Here is a 20,284-nt window from a genome sequence, read left to right as displayed (position 1 = left end):
AATAATCATGCCCTTGTGAACCATAACAGAGCAGGTACTGTTTGCGTGCTCTGGGCAATTGGTGCTGTCTCTAGGAATCGCACAAATATGCTACCAAGAACGGGCTTATACTATTGCTAATGGGAACAGTGTGTCCACGGCGGAGTGATGAATTCAGCTTTTCTTCTAACTAGACACTGAGCTGTGAACAGACCTGGCAGATACAGATCATGGTAGATGGGTGTTTGGGGCTTTTTTGTTTGTTTTGTTGTACAGAATCTCTTTGCAGTTTCCGTAGAAAAACTAGATTGACATCCCAGAGGGCCGCATGTTGATGAAGCACGTTCTTTAGCAGATTGCCAACTGTGCGGTTCCGTTCCTCCCCAAAGGACGTTGAGTGGCAGTGAGAACAGGAGGGGTCCAGCCCCCACATCCCTTCTGTTAGGGGGCCTGGGGGCCCACTTCCCTCCCCTTTCTGCGTCTTTAATGGCAGTAGAGTTCTTGTGGGCACATTAGAGTCCACTCACACTGGCAGAGGTGGAGCCAGGCTGTAATGAGGCACAGAGGCGGCCCTAGGATGGACGAAAGTGGCTCAGCCAGAGCCACAGCAAGCCTGTGCCGGGCAGTGCCTGGTCCTCCCGGTTGGCTCCGACAACAGCAAGCCTTCACTGTTCTCTCGAGCTGGGCAGGAAAGTGGAGACCAGTCTACAAAGGCCTTTGCGACTAGGTGTGCTTTAAATGAAACAGTGCCAAACAGTTGGTGCCTTTCTTTGTGCAAAGGGTGTATGTGTGGATGTTGGAGGGGGAAGGAGGGCAGTAAGTCAGTGAACACAGGGAAAGGCTCCCAGGGCAGGCTTCCAAAGGCAGCACTGACCTGACTGCGCTGGACAACTGTCTCCACTTCTTTCTCTAGCTCGTTACATTTGCCTTCCTTTCCCCCATAGTTCTTCCCTTGACCTACAGGATCACATCCCTTCCAGGGCTTGTAGTCAGCGAGCTACTTTAAGGGTTCATTTCCAGCAAGTCGGTGTTCGGAAAGCATCACATACACCATGACTCCCTTACCTTCTGGGAAGGTACCCCCTTGCCCCACTTAATTGGGGCGCAAGGTTCTGAATGTAACACTTCCAAGAGAATTCTGCGTGGTCACTCAGATAGTAAACAGTTGTTTGTAACTCGCCAGGGCTTGTGCCCAAGAGGAACCCTGCTGGCATCATTGGGCTGATAGCTGAGAGCAGTTCGAAACCACCAGCCACTCCGCAGAAGAAAGGTGAGGCTTTCCACTCCCTAACGAGTCACAGTCTCAGAAACCTGCCCTGTAAGCTCACTATGAGGTGGAAGCCACTCTGTGGCCATGAGTGGTTGTGTGCCCTGAGAGCATGGGAATGCCATTATGAAATTTGAATCCGTTTATTTTCTTCCACAACAAATACTTGAAAATTAATGGGAATTACATTTTTATTAATTTGAACTTGTGTTCTTAAGTAGCAATCTAGAAGAGAGGTTAATTAAAATTAGTAATAGACTTTTGGGCTGAAGGCAAAATGGCCTAGTGTTAAAATCAGCATGGGGGCAAGACCTGTGTCACCCTCCCAGACAAAGAGAGATATGAGGGGAAAGTTGTGATGGTCTTTTTTTTTTTTTTTTTGGTCCTGTTTGCAGTAACATACATGATCATCAAACTACTACTAGAATGTTCACACCTGTTACTGCAAGTTTCAAGCCCAGGGGAGCGCCCCGAGCATTTGCTCTAGGTCAGGGTGGGGCTGTCTGGTACCAGGCTGTGTGATGGTCTATTTTATGTAGAAATTTAGCAACCATCTGTTAAAACATTGATATCACAGTGAATGGTCACCTGCTCAGTAGGATTGTGGCCATCACACCTGTGATACTTAGTCTGGTCAATGGGGGCTGGTAGAGGAGCAAGAGACACTTCCCCATTTATCAATGAATTGGATGCTCCTGCAGCCATGATGTCAAGCCCCCTTTTCCTCAAAAGAGTAATTGAGAGAAGCCCTGACCCTTCATTAAGTCTCACGGACTTCACCTTCATTTGTGGAAATGATGCAACTTCATGAAGCAGCCCCACCAAATGAAGTTTCGTGCTTGCTTGCAAATGCTTTCTGCGTAGCTTCTCTTTTCTCTTGCCCTGATGCCAGGACTGTGCCTCACATAGCTGAGACATGTAGTCAGGAGAGAGCAGCCCTGGAGGAGGGCATCATGCTTGGTAGAGTGGAGAGGCGCAGCAAGAGGAAGGCCCTCCGTGAGAAGGACTGGCTCAGTGGCTGCAAGATGAGCTCGGGCTGAGGGTCACTTGAGAGGATGGCCCAGGACCAGGTTGTACAGAGGGGGGTCCGGGTCAGAGCTGACTTGATGGCACCTGACAACAACGTGTTGTTTTGTTTTGCTTTTTCATTTGCATGCACATGGTATATCGCGCAGTCAATTGAGATTTAGGGTTTGGATCTAGAATTTTGATGCTGACTTTGAGAACCACAAAAGAGCTCTACATTTCCATCCATTAAATAAATGTAACACGGGCGGGGACTGGCCTCCTTCAGTTTGACGAGGGGCCGGGAAAGAATCATCAGCATCCGCTGCTCGAGGCTGCTGAGCTCAGCTGTGCCTCTACTCACCAAGCTGCTGAAAAGCCCTGCCATCGCTCACCACTGTGGGAATTCATTGCAATGCCCATACGACTCACAGGGGAGACTCGCCATGATGGAGTTTATTAGGGAAGTTCCAGAGAAACAAAACCAAGCTCACTGCCATGGAGTTGATTCTGACTTACAGCAACTCCACAGGACAGGGTAGAACTGCCCCTTGGGTTTCCAGGACTGTTTAACTCTTTAGGGGAGCTGAAAGCACCATCTTTCTCCCATGTGATCTCAAACTGCTGACCTTGCAGTTAGCAGCCCAACACATAACCACTGTGCCACCAGGGCTCCTATTAGGAAAGTTAACAGATTACCATTTAGGTGAGAAATGCTCGGGATAGAATTGTTAGTAAGGACAGCCTCTTCTCTGTTGTGTCCAGTCAGACCTCTGGCCTTCAACATCTTGGACTGGCCTCGTCCCTGCTTCTGCAGCATTACAGAGCTCTTTCAGACCCGCCAGTAAATATCCAAAGGGTATGTCACTCCACCAAACGCTTCATTCCAAAGTTGCTCAGCTCAAGCTCCAGCTCTAGCTCTGTGGACCAGCAAGCCTAGCTCCCCCAATTAGGGGCCTGGAGAGATCCCGCTCCACAGGGCAGCCCTCCTGCCTGAAGGCACTCAGCTCTGTGAGCTGGGAAGTCCACCGCTCTGTCGTGCTGTGGCTCCTGGTTCTGCTGCTGCTGTTCCTCCATTGCTCCTGGTGTCCCAGCCATCTCCCAGATTAGGGAAGGTGCAGGGATTTCAGGAGTGAAAGAATGCACCCCCTCCTGGCTGATAGTGAGATTTCCCCTCCTGCTATGAGATGACTCTTCATACCCAGCAGGTTGGCACTCACAAGGAACCCTGCTTAACAATATTCTCAAAGCTGAGTCATATAATCCTAACAGTGTCCAGCCCCTCCTTCCTACCCAGACCCATCAGGAAAAAGGCATTTGGTGGGAGTTATGAAGAAAGACCAGCTAGAGGAACCATATTGAATAATTTACCAGGCCGCACCATCTGTATCTCAGACTTTGTTTCTTAAATGCCAGTTTCAGCACCCTCCCTTATAGCAAAAGGAGTGAAGACTTCGCAGCTGTATTAGACAGAATCCAGGCACACTCCGGGCACATGAGCTGGTTACCTCTTCGGAAGTTCTGGCAATGGGACCACCAGTACTCCCTGTTAACAAGGCCCATTATGTTGATACTGTTACTGCCAAGCATTGTGGGGGTGGGGAGGGGGTCTCTGTCTATTAAAGCAGACTTCACAATGCCATAACTGCTGTTCCACCTTGCTGGAACACCTCATCGAGGTAAACGTTCTTGGTAGCGTGTTTTTGCAATAGAATGCTGAGCCGGCCCACGACTACTTGTCAGCTTGCAGATAAGTTGATTGAAACATTGACTGTGATTTCTCAGTCATTCTTTTGCCCCTGTTTATAGGGAAGAATTGCAGGACAGCTTCTTTTTTTTTTTTTAAACTTTTCTGCTCTATAAAAATTTCTTCAAGCAGGTTTCATGCTTTTAGCATCATTGAATACAGAACTCCAACTGTGAGGATTTGACCAACGACAGGAAGAGGGAGAAGCCCATTGAACATTGCGAGTCTTGTGGTACATAGCAGAATTCAGTTCAGGAAAAAGCTTCCTAATAGCAAACATGCTTTTACAAGGAACTTTGTGCTTGCGATTCCAAACTGGGGCATGTGTTACGAACTTGTGATTCTATTTAGGCTACTCAGAATGGCTGGTGTCCTCTAGGAATCCCCGCCTTGCCTTTTCTTTCTTGTATTAGCTTAGCCTGAATAGACTAGAAAGAATGATCTTCTGAAGGCATTTCACTAACACTCTGTGGTTTTTAAGTTTGTTGAGTGTGACCAGAATGTACTTACATTGACTCCTCTTTGGTCTACGCCCTCTTCTCCTGGAGCTTTCTACCCTTTATGCTGTGTGGGTTCCAAGATGATTAAATGGCTGCCTGTGATTTGGGAGTGGTTTTTTTTCCCCTCCTGGTGAAATTTTAAGGCAGTAAAGTTAAATTTTTTTTAAAGTTAATATTTGGTTTTTAATTCATCTTCACAGAAAGTGAAAACTTTATTAGCACTTTTTCTTGAAAGACTCATAAAAGAATTAAAATAACTATAAATTAAGCTTGATTCCAAAAGCTCGCATCATTTAATGAGCTTATGAATGTGAGTGTAGCAAACAGCTCTTTAATGACCAGAATGAACTCTCAGGCTGGTATTATTATTTGAATTTACATAAACATTTGGTGACTTAAAAAGGAAATGGCATTCTTCCTAAAGATATCTAACTAAAATCTTAAGCTTTGTGTTCATTTCAGCCTTTTCATCAGTTAATTTACCCAACTGAAGTATTTCAAAACATTAATTGTAGTACAAAAGACTTTCAAAAGCATGAATTATTATAGCATTTTGCTCTTGAAATAAGCATTTATTTATACTTCAACTGATAGAATGTTAACATTACTTAACATATTCCACTTCAAATTCCATCTAGACTATTTACCCTTATTTGAAACAAAATATTCAGATTGACAATGATATGCTCTTTTTAACATGGCTAATGTTGTAATGTTAAGTTGTGACAGGAACCTCCCTCAGTGATCATAGAGGTTCAGGGCCTCCTGAGTTGGTGCTGACGGGTAAGCTTATTCTAGAGGCTTACGCTCATGCTGAGGATGCAAATTCTGAGGCTGGAGTTGAAGATCAGTGTGTCCCTCCTAAAAGCCTGTGACTACACACTGTATGGAAATAGAGGATTGACTTGTGGAGATAAGAGTCAGACTTTATGTGCATGCTTGAATGTCATGTAAATGTCAGTGTCATTAAAGATGAAAAAGATTATACTTGTATTGAAAAGAAGAAAACATGCTTTGGGCAGAGTTTTCTCAAGGTAAATCAAAACAATTCTGATTTCTTGTTTGAGCTTTGGGGACCATCTAGAACTGCACTGCCGGATATAGTCACCAGGAGTCACCAACATTATGTCTCTTTCTGTTGAAATTCATTAAAGTTAAGTAAACATTAAAAGTCAGTTCCTCAGTTGCTTAGCCACATTTCAAATGCCTGGTAGCTTTGGGTGGCTTGTGGGTCACCATTCTGCCACTGTAGAAAGTTCTCTTCCATAGCTCTGTTTCTAGAAACTGAAAACTATTGGTCTTTTGGCTGTGGCTTTAGCTTGAAGAACTGCCCTCAGCACTGTCTACATTTCTGTCTAGCCATTGCTTCAAAGGGACGGGGGACCTCAGAGATATCCGGTGGGTTCAGAACACAGGTGCTGACGAGGGTCAGGAACCTGTGATATCCTGCCCTTCTCCATTGTTGTCACGTGTGTGAGGAGCGGTGTCTTAGGTTTGTAGTTTGGAAGTGTAGTTATACTTGTGGTATTGATTATTCTTTTAATCCCAATGGGGTATCTGTCCTGATGAAGTCTCGCCCACCCTGCTTCTCAGGAGCCTTCTGGCTGTTTTTCCAAGTCAGATTTGCTTGTTCTTCCGGCAGCCCGTGGCACTTCGTAGTCTTTGCCAGCACCGTAATTCAGATGTACCGATTCTTCTGTGGTTTTCTTTCATTCATTCTCCAGCCTTCCCATGCGTATGCAGTGGCTGAAAGTACCGTGGCTCGCGTCAGGCACAGCTTGGTCCTCAAAGTGGCTTCTTTGCTCTTAAAAATTAATCTTGTACAACAAATGTGCCTGACGGATTATGTCATCTGGGTTCTTGACTGCTGCTGCCAACAGTGCTAATTAGTGATCCAAGCACAAGGCCTTTCCGTTTCGCATGACACTGTCTGTTGGACCAGGTGCTTTTGGGGAAATGAGCTGTGTGGTCTGCGTCCTTTCCTGCTTCCTGGCCTCCTTGCCCTTGGTGTTTAGGTAGCACCCGCCTTCTATCATTTCTATTAGTTTAGGAATGTGACTCGTTGCTGAAGGCTTTTTAGCAGTATCCAGCAGGAAGATTCACAGCCCTGTCACATTAGGAAACAATTCCGGTCAAGTGATAATTGGGGTTGTAACCAATGGGGAGAAGAGTGCTTCCTACTCCTCAGTAGTTACACTGTGCAAAAAAGCGTATTGATCTGCACACGTGATAGATTTTGACACTTTGTGTGTTGCAAGATAGAAGAGATAAGAGAATAAGTAATTTGTTGTTTTAATAAAGAGCTGTTAACAGCAAGAATTGCCTGACCATTCTATAGCCCAATAAGTAACGAGCACCTGGGGTTTTAGAAGAGTTCAAGCAGCCATCTAGGGTACAATGATTGGTCTCGTCCTGTCTGCAGCAAAGGAGACTGGAGAAACCAGAGACTCGAGGGAGCCATCAGTCCATAGGAGCTCTTCAAGGAAGCATGGGACTGGCCCGCCCTTGATCTGCCAAAACTCCTCAGGACGCTGCCTGGATCACTTACATATACACATATGCATGTGTACTACATACATGCATATCTATATGCTATAATTTTTTTCCCTTTCAGATCCAACCCTATGAAAAGATAAAGGCTAAGGGCCTGCCTGATAACATATCTTCCGTGTTGAACAAGCTGGTGGTGGTGAAGCTCAATGGCGGCTTGGGGACCAGCATGGGCTGCAAGGGCCCAAAGAGCCTGATTGGTGTGAGGAATGAGAATACCTTTTTGGATCTGACTGTACAGCAAATTGAGGTGAGTCACATACCCCCATCTCCCCCCGCACCCCAGCCCCCTTGACACCCAAAGAAGACGTAGAAGAGTGGCCCTCTGAGGTCCTTAAGAAATGTCACGTGAGAAGAGGTAGATAAGGATGTGTGTTCATCACGGAACTGGCTGGCTTTAGCTTTCATTGTAGTTCACAAAAACCTTGGTGTTCCTCAGAACATAGCCATTGGGTGATGTCAACACTTTTGATCTTAAATGGCATCTGTAGTGGCTGCAAGGTCTGGCTCTCTTAGGGTTCTCCTGTGGTGTCCCACCCTTCAGCCCCCTTTCCTTCTGGTGGCTTCCTCATTGGTAGGGGACCTGGCTCAACTCACCCCTTTGTGGGGCTACAGGAGACATGTGACCTCATGGATTCCGTAGGTATTGAGAACTCTTCCTGGTTTCTCTGTAAGGATGAAGTCACTAAGCATAGACCGGTGACTTTTCAGGGCAGTGGCTCTCTCTCATCACTACGATAAACGAACATTCACTAACATTTCTCCAGTGTTTGCTTGTGTGCCCAGTTGAGTTGATTCATTTTGTCCTTTCAGCAACTCAAGTAAATACTGTTCAACTAAACCAAGCTTTCACGGCCAGAGTGGATTCCCACTCTTAGCAACCCTATAGGACAGCACAGAACAACTGCTGTGTTTCCGAGATTGTAACTTTACAGGAGTAGAAAGCCTCATCTTTCTTCTGTGGAGCGGCTGGTGGTTTTGAACCGTTGACCTTATGGTTAGCAGTCCAACGCTTAAAGTATTATGCCTCCAGGACCCCTTCAGTGCTGGTATGACCCCAAATGAGGAAGCCCAGGCACAGAGAGGTGGAATTCCTTCCCCAAGGTTCCTTAGCTAGAGCTTGGAGGTGCCAAGCCAAAATTTGAACGCAAGGCAACCTGACTTCTAAGAGGCTGCTTTTCCTTCCACTCTGTATGGCTTCTTGGCTCCTCCCAGAGATGGCATACGTCCTGTTGGGAGCCTGCTCCAGCCCTGGCTGTAGTGCTTACAGCTTCATCTCCACAGCGCTCCAGACATGTAGCGAAGGCCCAGTCAGAGTGTGTCCACTCCTAAGGCGCCTCAAATGTAGCTCCAGTGCTCAGACTGCTTCCCCCACTCTGCCACCTGTGCCAGTCAGCCCTGACATGCAGGCGACAGTTGCTGGGTCAGAGGGCTGTGATTTAAGGAGCAGGCATGTGAAGGATTGGTTAGCAAAAAGTCTGAAATATATGAAGCTGTTATTTATTATGCCAAAGTCATATATTCAACTGTATGTTAAATAAATGCTGTCTTAACTTAAAAAAAATTAACCATTGAGTGAATTTACATTTTGACACAAAAGCAGAGTGAATCTGGATAAACTGACTCTTATCCCCCCTTCCCCGCAGCATTTGAACAAAACCTACAACACAGACGTTCCTCTTGTTCTGATGAACTCCTTTAACACGGATGAAGATACCAAAAAAATCCTACAGAAGTACAATCATTGCCGGGTGAAAATCCATACTTTTAATCAAAGCAGGTACAAAGGGCACAGCAGTGACTTGTGGGTGGGCGCCACCCCAGGGGAGGGTGGAGGGCATCTGCTGCCATTAATGCGGGGTGACCACACCATGTGCAAAGACTCCCGTCAGTGAGTGTTCTGTTCGCAGCCTTTAAGGCTGCGTGCCTGTGGTCATCACCCTGAGCTTCTCTCACTTTCAGCTCTTAATAAAAAGACCCCACCTCTGGATCCCCTGGTGCTCTGGGGCATGCTTGGTCTCCATCTTTCTATTCTTCCCTTGAGAAGGAATTTCAACATCCTGGGTAGGCTTGGTGGGGGGTAGGGAGCTGAGGTATGTGTAAGCTATCAGAGACAGCCTTCTGTCTTGGGGAGGAGAGTGTGTAAAGTGGTCAGGTGACAGGCCCAGATGAAGCCCAGGCAGTTGGGGAAGCCAGGCTTTCATGGGAGATGCACTCCATGAGCTACTTATGACCCCCAGTGGTCTGTGTGCTCAGCTCAGAAGGGAGCCTGCTGAACTTGTGCCATTAGTTGCTTGGTACCCCCTCCCCCCATCTTTCCTGTGGACACTCCCTTGTCACAGATGCTTCTTTGGCTGGTCTTCCTTCTGACACCCCCTCTGTCGTTGTCCCCCCACCCCACCCCGTGGAGATGGGAGAATGGCTTAAGTGGACTCCCCTGCTCACTGCCAGCAGGCTCCCAAAGGATGAATGTTGTGTTAATGTTTTATTTAATGGCTCACAGAGTTGTATTGAAAAAGAACTTTGTCTTTGTTTTTTAAGGTACCCGAGGATTAATAAGGAGTCTTTACTGCCTGTAGCCAAGGATGTGTCTTACTCAGGGGAAAATACTGACGCTTGGTACCCTCCAGGCCATGGGGATATTTACGCCAGTTTCTACAACTCCGGTTTGCTTGATACCCTTATCGGAGAAGGCAAAGAGTACATTTTTGTGTCAAACATAGATAATTTGGGTGCCACAGTGGATCTTTATATTCTTAATCATTTAATGAACCCACCCAACGGAAAACGCTGTGAGTTTGTCATGGAAGTCACCAACAAAACCCGGGCCGACGTGAAGGTGAATCCTGAGGGGTGCCGTGGCCTCACCGCCCTGAGGTTATGTAGTTCAAACTGGGTGTGTGCACGTGTGTGAGAGAGAGAGAATATATTTATTCACAACAATGTCATTACCAGACAAGGCAGCCTTCTGTAGAGGACCCGGAGCTGCCTGACAACAACCTTGGCTCAGAAATCCAAGGTCAATGATATTAAAATGATCTTTTTTTCTCTTTCTTTTAAGATAGTCTATATCAGTAATTGTAACTGAAACCAGTTCTGCAGGAAAAATCTGAAACATGAAAACACTTTAATAAGTTAGTTGATACTTTTAATATTCTGGTTTGGTGCATCAGTGTGCTTGTTCATTGTCCCTTTAATGAAAACTTGCAATTGTGTGTGTGTGTGTGTGTGTGTGTGTGTGTGTGTGTGTGTGTGTGTGTGTGTAGTGTCACATTCATCAAAGCACGTGTGTTCAGTGAGTGTGGCTCGTGGTTGTGATGTCTGGCATTCATCGTTTTACATTAGAGCTGGGGTGAGGCTAATGCACTCAGTCCTGGCCTGGGCTCCCTCCCCCTCACATGGGAGTTAGTGCCCCTGGCCTCACAGTTGTGGCCTATTGGCCTCAAGCACATCTCAAGGCTGAGGACTCAGACAGCAGTATCCTCCTCTTGTCCTTGTCTTCCTCCTTCTCCCGTGGGTGGCTGCCCTGTAGCTGGCCCCCAGGCAGCCAGGAGGCCCCCAAGTGGGCGTGGATCATGGATGGGAAACAGCTGAGGCTCCTCCTGCATCGCAGGCTGACTTATTGCTGGTGCTGTCACCTCTGGGCAGTCTCATACCAGTGTGGTTTCTGGTGACAGGGAGGTGGAAGTGCTCACTGTTTTTTGCTTTCCTAGGGCGGGACACTCACTCAGTACGAAGGCAAACTGAGGCTGGTGGAAATCGCTCAAGTGCCAAAAGCCCATGTTGATGAGTTCAAGTCTGTATCCAAATTCAAAATATTTAACACAAACAACCTGTGGATCTCTCTTGCAGCAGTTAAAAGACTGCAGGAGCAGAATGCCATTGACATGGAAATCATTGTGAATCCCAAGGTAAGCGTGGCTGCAGCCCAGCCAACACAGCACCATCATCAGCCACATGCAGACACCTCTGCCCGCCAGTCTGTCTACCCCGTTGTCACACTTGGTTGCCTGATCACTCTCCAGTCCCTGGCCTGCCTGCAAGTGTCTGCCCTCTCCACCATGGGGCCCTGGGCTGTGGCAGGGAGCACGGAAGCTGTGGACACCCATTGCCGCCTGAGTGACCACATCTGACAGGCTGTGTGGCCACAGGCCGCTTGCAGGGATTTCCTAAATCTCCAGTTCCTTATCAATAAAATCGAACCCTCCCACACAGAATTGGGAGGCTACAGCAGGCATGCGTTGCCTGGCACTTCTGATCCCTGTTATTCGGCCCAGGTGGTAGTGATGAGCATGGGGCCTGAAACCTGCTTTTCTTTCTTTTACAGACTCTGGATGGAGGCCTGAATGTCATTCAGTTAGAAACTGCCGTAGGGGCTGCCATTAAAAGTTTCGAGAATTCTCTAGGTATTAATGTCCCTAGGAGCCGTTTTCTGCCTGTCAAAACCACATCGGATCTTTTACTTGTGATGTCAAACCTCTACAGCCTTAATGCGGGATCCTTGACCATGAGTGAGAAACGGGAGTTCCCTACAGTGCCCTTGGTTAAACTAGGCAGCTCTTTTACAAAGGTATGCATTTCTTAAGTGTTTAATGATAGCGATATGCAATGCATGAGAATGTTTAATTATATAGGTAGACTAGGAGTCTGATTAGTCTTCACAGCCATCTGCCACATGCCGCCCACTTGGATGTCTGGGAAAGGGAACTGACCATAATAACCAATAAAAACATGCCTCCCCTCCCCCCTTCAGACATGATCACTACAGGGAGTTAAAAACAATTTTAAGTTTGGGAACATTGCGTGTTAGGCTTCTTCCAAGACCTGTATACTGCTTTCCAATGTGAGCGTGTGCATTCTGGCTTACCACAATTCCTCAAATGCTGTTTGAGTCCAGTGTTATAGGTGTGGAGGACTTAGCAGTAAAGAAAGTGCTTTCGTCATGAGCTGCTTACTGAGAGAGGGAGGGTGGGCGAGAGTGAGTGCTTAGTTCTTCAGGTGGGCTGACGTTGCTAAGGAGATAAAGCAAGCCTGGGTGGGGACATCAGGTGACTGGAGATGGCCTCCCTGAGAATTTGACTGCAGTGCCATACAGTTGTCTGGAATGAACAGCGTTCAGGCAGCGGGAGTAGCCATCCAAATATGGTAAAGTGGAATCCAAAAAATGTAACCCTGTTAGAATATGAAGGTACATAAAAAGGTATTGCTAAAAGCAAACCCAGAATTGACTCGATGGCAGTGAGTTTGGTTTATTAAAAATATTAAAATGTAAAGCTATTATTTCTCAACATATTCCTATATTTAGGTCTACATGTTTGAAGGTAGTGCCATCTCTAACTCTTCCCAGATTTCTGTGCTCTTCAGTTTATAGTACATCAAATGGTAGTTCGAGCATCTTAAAAGGATTCAAATCTTGTTCCTTTTCAATGATCTGTAGAGTTTTGGGGAGCAAAAAAAAAAGTCTGAAGGGGCACGATCAGGGCTGGATAAGACTGCAGTGCAATTCTCATAGGACAACCATTGCATCCCTCAAAGAACGAGCAGGTGCCATGGTGTGTTGAGGTTGGTGGGTGAGGAATTCCCTGGCACAACTCCTCTGGCCTTTTTCTCACCAGTGCAATTTTCTTAAAGTCCCATGGTCATCCTGTGTTCCTGAAGAAAATGTATCAAGACTGCCCCTTTGGAGACCCCTACCTTCCTTCTGAGCTGATACCTGTGCCTTGAACTGACCCAGCAGGTTCCCTGGGAATCCTGTTTGGATCTTTTTTTAGAAAGCACCCTAATGAGACTAAAACAATGTATTACTGAAAGAACTTGTCTACAGCCATCTGCTGATCCCAGAGACATGAGTAAACCTTGCTTTTGGATAAAACCTTACATGTATGAACTGGAGCTCCCATGGCAATGCTTTTTGACTTGTATTGTAGGGTTAACTAAGCTGGCCAGGGGTCTTGCTGTTCTTTCCAGATCTCTAACCCGTGTGGTGTAGAGGCACCTGGCGTGGCCCTGTGCACTGGCGTCTGTATGTTGGTGGGGCTGGTTCTGGCCCCCGTGGTGGCTGGGGCTCTCTGGCTAGCATCAGGTTTCCGGAGCCTCGCTGGGTTTGGGTACCCCTTTCACCAGCCTGGTTGGGCTGGGAGAAAGACTGGCTGTGCAAGGACCTGCCTTCATCCTGAGATGGAATTGCCAACTGTGTTCCCACCTAGCCTCACCCTTTTTACTAACATGCTTCCTTCAAGTGGATGGTGGTGGAAGCCAGTGGACGTTTTTGATTACTTCTGGTTTTCATAGTAAAACAGGACAGCAGTCCTATACAGGAAACTCTCCAGTTACTGGAAATCTAGGGATGTAAGAGGCAGAGAGATAATTAGTGAGACTGCTGTTGGTCTTGCTGAAATGGGCTTCATTTGCTCTGAATCATTCCAGGAAAGCCCAGTTCCATTCTAGCTTGCCTTTTGTATTGTCTCAAACTATGATGATGCAGCCTTCCTTAATCTACCTAGATCTGACTGAATGGACTACTCTTTGGGCACTTAGTATGTGGGCTGGTTGCCTTTCTTCCTAATGTCTGATCTGCTCAGCTAGATTGTAAATTGCTTGGTTAGAAGGGCAGTGTTCCCATCTCCCGTCCCTCATGCACAGGATCTAACATATAATGAGTACTTAATAAATGGCATTCTTGCCATGTTTTCTTAACAGCTCAGATAAGCACTTTAATATCCCATATTTTTAGGACCCAATTTTGAAACAATTCATAGGTTTTTGTTTTTCTTCCAGGTTCAAGATTATCTAAGGAGATTTGAAAGTATACCAGATATGCTTGAATTGGATCACCTCACGGTGTCAGGAGATGTGACATTTGGCAAGAATGTTTCATTAAAGGTATCCTTTGAAAATTGCAGTTTCTTTTACAGCTTTACAAAACAGGTTACATTTCCCAACCTAAATTTACACTTTTTTTTACGTGGAATGCTACTGAGTCTGCCCCAGACTCAGGTACATTTAAAACATACAAACCAGATTTCCAAAATATAGTATTAACACTGTCTTCTGTAGATTATACAACCTAATGGAAATCAGACACCATTTAATAATTAAGCTGGTTCTATTTTATTAACAGGTGACAATCCTAAAATAGGATTGCTATTAAATTAACATTAGTTTATATTGAGGAATTATAATCAATAAGATGAAACAAAATGTGTATGAATTCCTGGATGGAAAACAGATCTGCTCTGTAAGCCTTCTCCCAATTCACAATATTAAAACAATTTTAATCCCTAAGTAGAATTAGAATATGAATAAAAACAGTTAAATGAGGGTGAGGAGGGAGATCAGCGCTAGGTCACTAAAATGACTATCGAAAATTGGTCGCCTCATTTATACTGAATTTAGTCCGCTCCTGCTAAGCCCTTGTCAGTATAAAGATGTTTGGTCACATTACTCTGGTACTAATGTACTTTGATGAACATCATCACAGCCAGCCTACCATAAGAAATAAGAAAGAATATGGGTAGACTATGAGGGGGTCCCCCCCAAAACCCGGTATTTTTTCAAAGCTATGTATTTCAATTTTTTTTAACAAAACAAGCTTATCACCTTCAAAGTATTCTCTGTTACACTTAATACATTTGTCAAATCTGCCATTCCATTCTTGGAAATATTTTTCTAACTGATCTGTTTGGATGGCTGTCAGCACCTCCCTCATTTTTTTCTTCACCTCTTCTATGTCTTCCAGGGGCTGTCTTTTCATGTCCCCTCTTCATTCTTGGAAACAAAAAGGTGGTGGGTGGGGCAAGAGAGGCATGTTGGGGTTTTGTCAAAAACTGGTGCAATGAGTTGGCTGCACAAGCAGGTGTATTGTTGTGGTGGCAAAACCAGTCCCATCTGCCACAAATCAGGCCTTTTTCCCCCCATACAGTTAGGCAATCTTTGCAGAACCTCTAAATAGAAAGCTTGATTAACAGTCTGACCTGGTGGAATGAACTCCAAATGTATTTACTATCCCCCTCACATCAAAACAAATAAGCATCATCTTGATTTAATTTCACTTGAACTTTTCCTGGGAGAGGTGACGATGGCATCTTCCACTGGCTTAATTGATGTTTGGTTTGGGGGGGGTGTAAGAATAGCACCATGGAATGACCTTGGGAAAAAAGTCTGGGTCCCTTCGGAGCTGTTCTTTCAAAGCACGGCATGTGTCCACTCAAAGTTCTTTTTGCTGGTCAGTCAGAACCCGAAGCACAAACTTTGCAGTGACCCTTCTCATTCCCAGAGGTTCTGTTAAAATTTGCTGAACCAAGCTCGATAGTCCAGATAACCTCCCTATCTTTTGAATGGTTCAGCCTTGGAACACATGTGCTGTGCATGAATCTTGTTGACATTTTCATCTGTTCAGGAAGTTGATGGATGTCCAGAATGAGGTTTGTCATCAACTGACATGTCACCTTTTTTGAAACGAGAAAACCACTCATACACTTGAGTTTTTCCCATAGCAGTGTCCTTGTAAGCTGTGTTCAACATCGCAACAGTTTCTGTTGGCGTTTTTAAAATTATTTTATTGGAGGGCTCTTACATCTCTTATCACAATCCATACATTTATCTCAGTGTGTCAAGCACATTTGCATATAGGCTGCCATCGTTTTCAAAGCATTCTCTTCCCACTTGAGCCTCTGATATCAGCTCATTTATTCCCCCCTCCCTCCCCTGCCCACTCTTCCTCACGAACCCTTGAAAAGTTAGATTATTATTTTCACATCTTATATTGTCCTCCATTGCTTTTACTAAAAAAAAAAAAAAAATCACTGCGACCAGAGAGAAGAACCTTTCCCAGGCGACGCCACTGGGTGCACTGATTCAGAGCGAGTTGCTGGATGCTCACTTAGCGGGAAAAATGCATACTGTGAAAGCTCCATCCAGCAGAGCTTTTTCCCAGTGTTTGGGGGTACCCTCTCATATTGGTATTAAGGCTAAGAACCAAGGGTAGGTTTTTCCCTCGTCAAGTAATGCTTTCAAACAAAACACCATGTGTATAGAAATGTAAGCAGAGCACCGTTTATGACAGCATGTGAATGGGCCTTCACTGGGGCGGGTCATGTGTGGTGTGGCACCAGTCTGAGTCACACCTGTGATACTTTCATCTTGACCAGAGAAAAGAATCTAGGCCTATTGTGAGAATTGTTGCAGGAAACGGTACAATTTCCCCTAACATGCTGTGTTATAAGTACAGTTGCCCGATTGCAAAAGGTGTTCTCTGTTTTGAAATTGTAAAATAATTGCATTTCAGTGTCAAGTACACTCTTGCTTTTTTTGTTTCCCCCACCCCATAGGGAACGGTTATCATCATTGCAAATCACGGTGACAGGATTGATATCCCAGCTGGAGCAGTTTTAGAGAACAAGATTGTATCTGGAAACCTTCGTATCTTGGACCACTGAGAGGGAAGATACTGTGCACATTGTCCCAACAATGTCTCTTACCGTGATAAAACGGTCTCTAGGACTCTAAGATAGGCAGGGGCTTACTGGACCCTGCAGAATTAATGTGCAAAGTAGTGTTTTCTGCAGTATGCTTTTAGTCTAAGAAAAGCACAGATGGAAGCAATACTTTTTTTCTTCTTTGAAGAGAATTCTGAACGTTAGTTAATTTTCAAGTGCAATATCATTTAATCTTAAAACCGGGGCAGTTCTGCTGGAAGATCTTAACAGAGGCCTCAATGACGGTAGCTTTGAATTGCTTATTATTTCAGAAACAAAGCTGTGAAGCAATACACGTGTACCCTCACGCTTTCAGTGATCACTGTATGGAATGGTCAAATAAAAGGGTTTGCTCTTGCTCAATGGTTACTGTATGTGCGCAAAGATTTGTTCTTGGACTAAGTACTCAACTGACCAGCAAGCCCATTCTTTGCATTTCTCAGTATCTTCACCACATTGTTCTTCCCAAAGAATTACCTTGCATGAAGGTGTTGAGTACCTTCCCTGTTGCTCTGAAGCTGGGATGCCTGCCACGCTTTCTAGTCCTTTCCTGAACAAAGTGGTGTTTGTTTTCCTAGCTGGAGGGGTGGGGCAAGGGTGGGGTGGCTGGCAGACAGGTAGGGCACATGTCTTTCACTTCCCTGTTCTCCAGTATAAGGAACCTTGGTGGTGCTTTGAGTTACACATTGGGCTGTAAGGTTAAGGGTTTAAACTCACCAGCTGCTCCTCAGGAGACAAATGAGGTTTTCTGTCCCATAGCATGTAGGACCTTTAGCATACATTCCCAAACTTACTTGCTTCCTGCCTCCTTTTCAGTGTCCTCTGACAAATAAAAATCTTTATACTACAGCCCATAATTCAGGATAAAGTGTTATCTGTTTCTGAACCACCATCCCACTGCCCCCATCGATACTACTTTGGAGAACGCTGGGCTATAGGGGCGCAGTAAGTCGTAACTACCTGCCCGGCAGTAGGTTGGGTTTGGATCTGTAGTAGAGTGCAGGGAGAGGGGCTACTTTAACAGTTCTCTTGCCTTGAAGCTTCCTTTCTTGAAGTTTGTCACAACATGTTCATGGAAAGCCCTTCAAACCAGGTCTGCTCTGCTGGTAGTCCAGCTGTGCCTTTTCTCTCAGAATCATTCACATTTTCCAACACCGGCAAGCTCGTGCCCAGCAGACAGCTGGTTTATTTTAAAGTTCACGGTCTACTATTAAAAGAAGTCTTTTTAAGTCTGTCATTTTGTACAGCTTTATTTTAGACAGACAGTGTAAGAACCAATGACACACGTCTGTAAGGCAAAAGGAACAAACAGGCTTTCCTGCGAGAGTGGGGAGCACAAAGTCAGACCGTCCCATGTGCATCACCACTGCGGGTCAGGCACTCCCGACGGCGCAGCCGGAGGGGGCACAGGCACTTTCATGGACAGTGCGCCAGACTCTAGTTTGGACAGCAGGTATAAAAGTCTGCACAATGTAACACGTCACCGTACTCTGCCCCAACACAACAGCCTGTCTAAAAAGTTCTATTTCCCCCTGGTCTTTGTTCATCAAAAACAACTTAAAAACGAGAACCCAAGGGTCCATATTTCATGTTACCTAAATGTTAAAATGAAAACTTAGAAGGCAGATCATATAAGTAGGTAATCTTCCTCTCCTAGAAATAAAAGTCAAATGAAAAAACCTTCACAGATACTTTTATAAAAAAATACAGCTATTAAACTGCAGTCTTTTTAATAGAGCAACTCTGAAAAGTATTTAAATTAGTTGCATAAATAAATGTCAATATCATTCTTCAGTTACTACTTGCCATCAGTCTTTTGGGTACGGAGACTGTTCTGGAAGTTCGCCCAGTCGGCATGTGGTGGCAGCAAGGTTGGATGTGTGGCACACAGAACCTGACACTTGACACCGGTCACTGAAACAAAAATTCAATTCCTAAATCCAAGCAATCAAAAGATGTTTATTTTTTATAGAAAGATCTGTAAAAAAATAATTTTTCAAATAGCTTTACTTTCATAGAGAAAAGTTTCTACAGAGATTGACTTAAGATTTTAATATTTTAAATTGTACCATCATTAAATAAAGGTGGGACACCATATGAATTTCATTGCACTGGAAGAAATGCAAAGCATTTTTTTAATATAAAGTATACAGAGCATTCTAGTCAACTACAGCTGTGTTACAGCTATGAGTTCTTTTGGATTTGGTCCAAAGAAACCTGAGTCTGTTTCCAGAGAGAATGAAAAATGTTAGACACCTGATCGGTTACTCCTCACTGAAGGATGTGCCAAAATGGCATTCCCTGCAGATCCCACTGAAGCCAGTTTCCCAACACTGATCCTTTCAGAGGCCCCAGCCCCAGCCCGGTTCACTTTAGGTTCCAGATCCAGTTCTCAAATCCCAGGCATCCAGGTTTTCTTCAAAAGCACACATCTCCCGTGGTCAGATGAATCACCCAGTCTTCCTGCATGCTATCACCTCTTCTGTTCCCAGATCTCGGCCATGTTTAGGTCCAAATTTTTAAGGCCTTTTAAGGCTTGAAGATTTCCAGTGTAAAAAGCTACATCTGCTGTGACCAACCTAAACAGTAGAGAGAGAATTATTTGTGAAGCTTGCAGTTGATCTTTAGACAATCAAAGCAGCAGTGCTCAGTCAAAAGCCCTAGCCCAGCGCCTGGAATATTGAAAACTCGGATTCCCCCAAGGTCAAACGTCAGTATGTCCTCTCATCCCACAACTACACCGTACAATGCTGTGTTTTAACAAGCGAAGTTTCAAAAAAGAATAAACCAATACAATGCATGTGGGAGTATCATGAATAAATCCTGCCTCTTTATCAATTCTGCCTAACGATTAATCAGATTTACTTGAAAACTATGAATTAGAGAAAATGTATCAGATTGGACTAAAATGTTTTTGACAGGCTGTCCCTAAAAAGAGTACATATCTGTGATGAAAGTAGTTAAAGGGCAACAGCTTCCCAGGCCCCTACTAAGGAGTGTCATGCAGGCTGGCCACATATGTAAGGTCCTGAGCCCTAAAACTCAGCACTGATCCCTGGAAAGCAACACGAGAGGAAAAAGGACAGAACCATGAGGACTGGACTGCCCATGCCCAGGGTGCTTCTTTTAAACATGGCACTGTCCAGAATAACTAAGAAGTTATTTAGGGAAAAGGAACAAGCCTCTTTAAAAATGCCATATAAATTCTAACTTGAGATTAATGTTTTATTCAACATCTCATTTTTTATCATCTCCCATTTTTAATGTAGGTAGATGCTGAGCCTGAGGGGGGGGGAAGGAAAATGCCTGAAGAACTGTTAATGGATATAAGAATGTACAGAAGTGAATGCCTGGCTGGCAAATGGTGGTAAATGAATTCACTTTAAAACCCAATGTGTGCCGAGTCTTAATGCTGGCCAGCCCACACCCATAAAATGCTGTGGAGGCAGTCCTGGAATACCTGTGCTGCCAGGTTATTCCCCAGTGGGCCAGTCAGGTTCTTAGGGAAAATTGAGCAACACATCTAATGTAGGTGGATTTGAAAAAAGTATTTTTGCACTTTATAAATGGGCAATTAAAATTGAGTTTCTTAATAATTTATGAGTACAGTGGGACTTTTCCTTGTGAAAAATTACAGTGAACCCTCGTTTATCGCGGTTAATCGGTTCTAGACCCTACCATGATAAATGAAATTCCGCGAAGTAGGATTCCTTATTTGTAAATCAAATATTTTCGTAGTTAGAGCATAGAGGACATGAAA

At 44.8% G+C, this 20,284-nt stretch overlaps 2 protein-coding genes and 1 non-coding gene across 5 annotated transcripts in view; 1 reads left to right on the top strand and 2 right to left on the bottom strand.

The window, feature by feature from the left end:
• UGP2 (UDP-glucose pyrophosphorylase 2) overlaps window positions 1-16,887 on the top strand; it is a 50,566-nt gene extending 33,679 nt beyond the window's left edge. For all 3 annotated transcript variants that reach the window (XM_045294126.1, XM_004710189.2, XM_004710188.4), the window contains exons 4-10: window positions 7,113-7,298; window positions 8,695-8,828; window positions 9,590-9,887; window positions 10,762-10,959; window positions 11,376-11,618; window positions 13,826-13,930; window positions 16,378-16,887. In XM_045294126.1, the coding sequence (XP_045150061.1) occupies window positions 7,113-7,298; window positions 8,695-8,828; window positions 9,590-9,887; window positions 10,762-10,959; window positions 11,376-11,618; window positions 13,826-13,930; window positions 16,378-16,485 (1,272 nt within the window). In that variant the 3' untranslated portion in view covers window positions 16,486-16,887. The remainder of the gene's footprint in view (window positions 1-7,112; window positions 7,299-8,694; window positions 8,829-9,589; window positions 9,888-10,761; window positions 10,960-11,375; window positions 11,619-13,825; window positions 13,931-16,377) is intronic.
• On the bottom strand, window positions 1,630-1,812 carry LOC115870926. Its single transcript, XR_004047004.1, has one exon. It is a non-coding gene; the product is annotated as a small Cajal body-specific RNA 16 (non-coding RNA).
• An 871-nt stretch (window positions 16,888-17,758) lies between the features above and the next one.
• Window positions 17,759-20,284, bottom strand: part of VPS54 (VPS54 subunit of GARP complex) — a 74,831-nt gene continuing 72,305 nt past the window's right edge. The window contains exon 22 of the mRNA XM_004710185.3: window positions 17,759-19,103. Within this exon, the coding sequence (XP_004710242.1) occupies window positions 18,998-19,103 (106 nt within the window). The 3' untranslated portion in view covers window positions 17,759-18,997. The remainder of the gene's footprint in view (window positions 19,104-20,284) is intronic.

The sequence above is a fragment of the Echinops telfairi genome, unplaced genomic scaffold, assembly GCF_000313985.2.
Source record: "Echinops telfairi isolate 266 unplaced genomic scaffold, ASM31398v2 ScPeMD7_2573;HRSCAF=3158, whole genome shotgun sequence".
Lineage (NCBI taxonomy): Eukaryota > Metazoa > Chordata > Mammalia > Afrosoricida > Tenrecidae > Echinops > Echinops telfairi.
The sequence above is the reverse complement of the archived record's forward strand: the minus strand, read 5'-3'. Positions and strand labels throughout refer to the sequence as shown.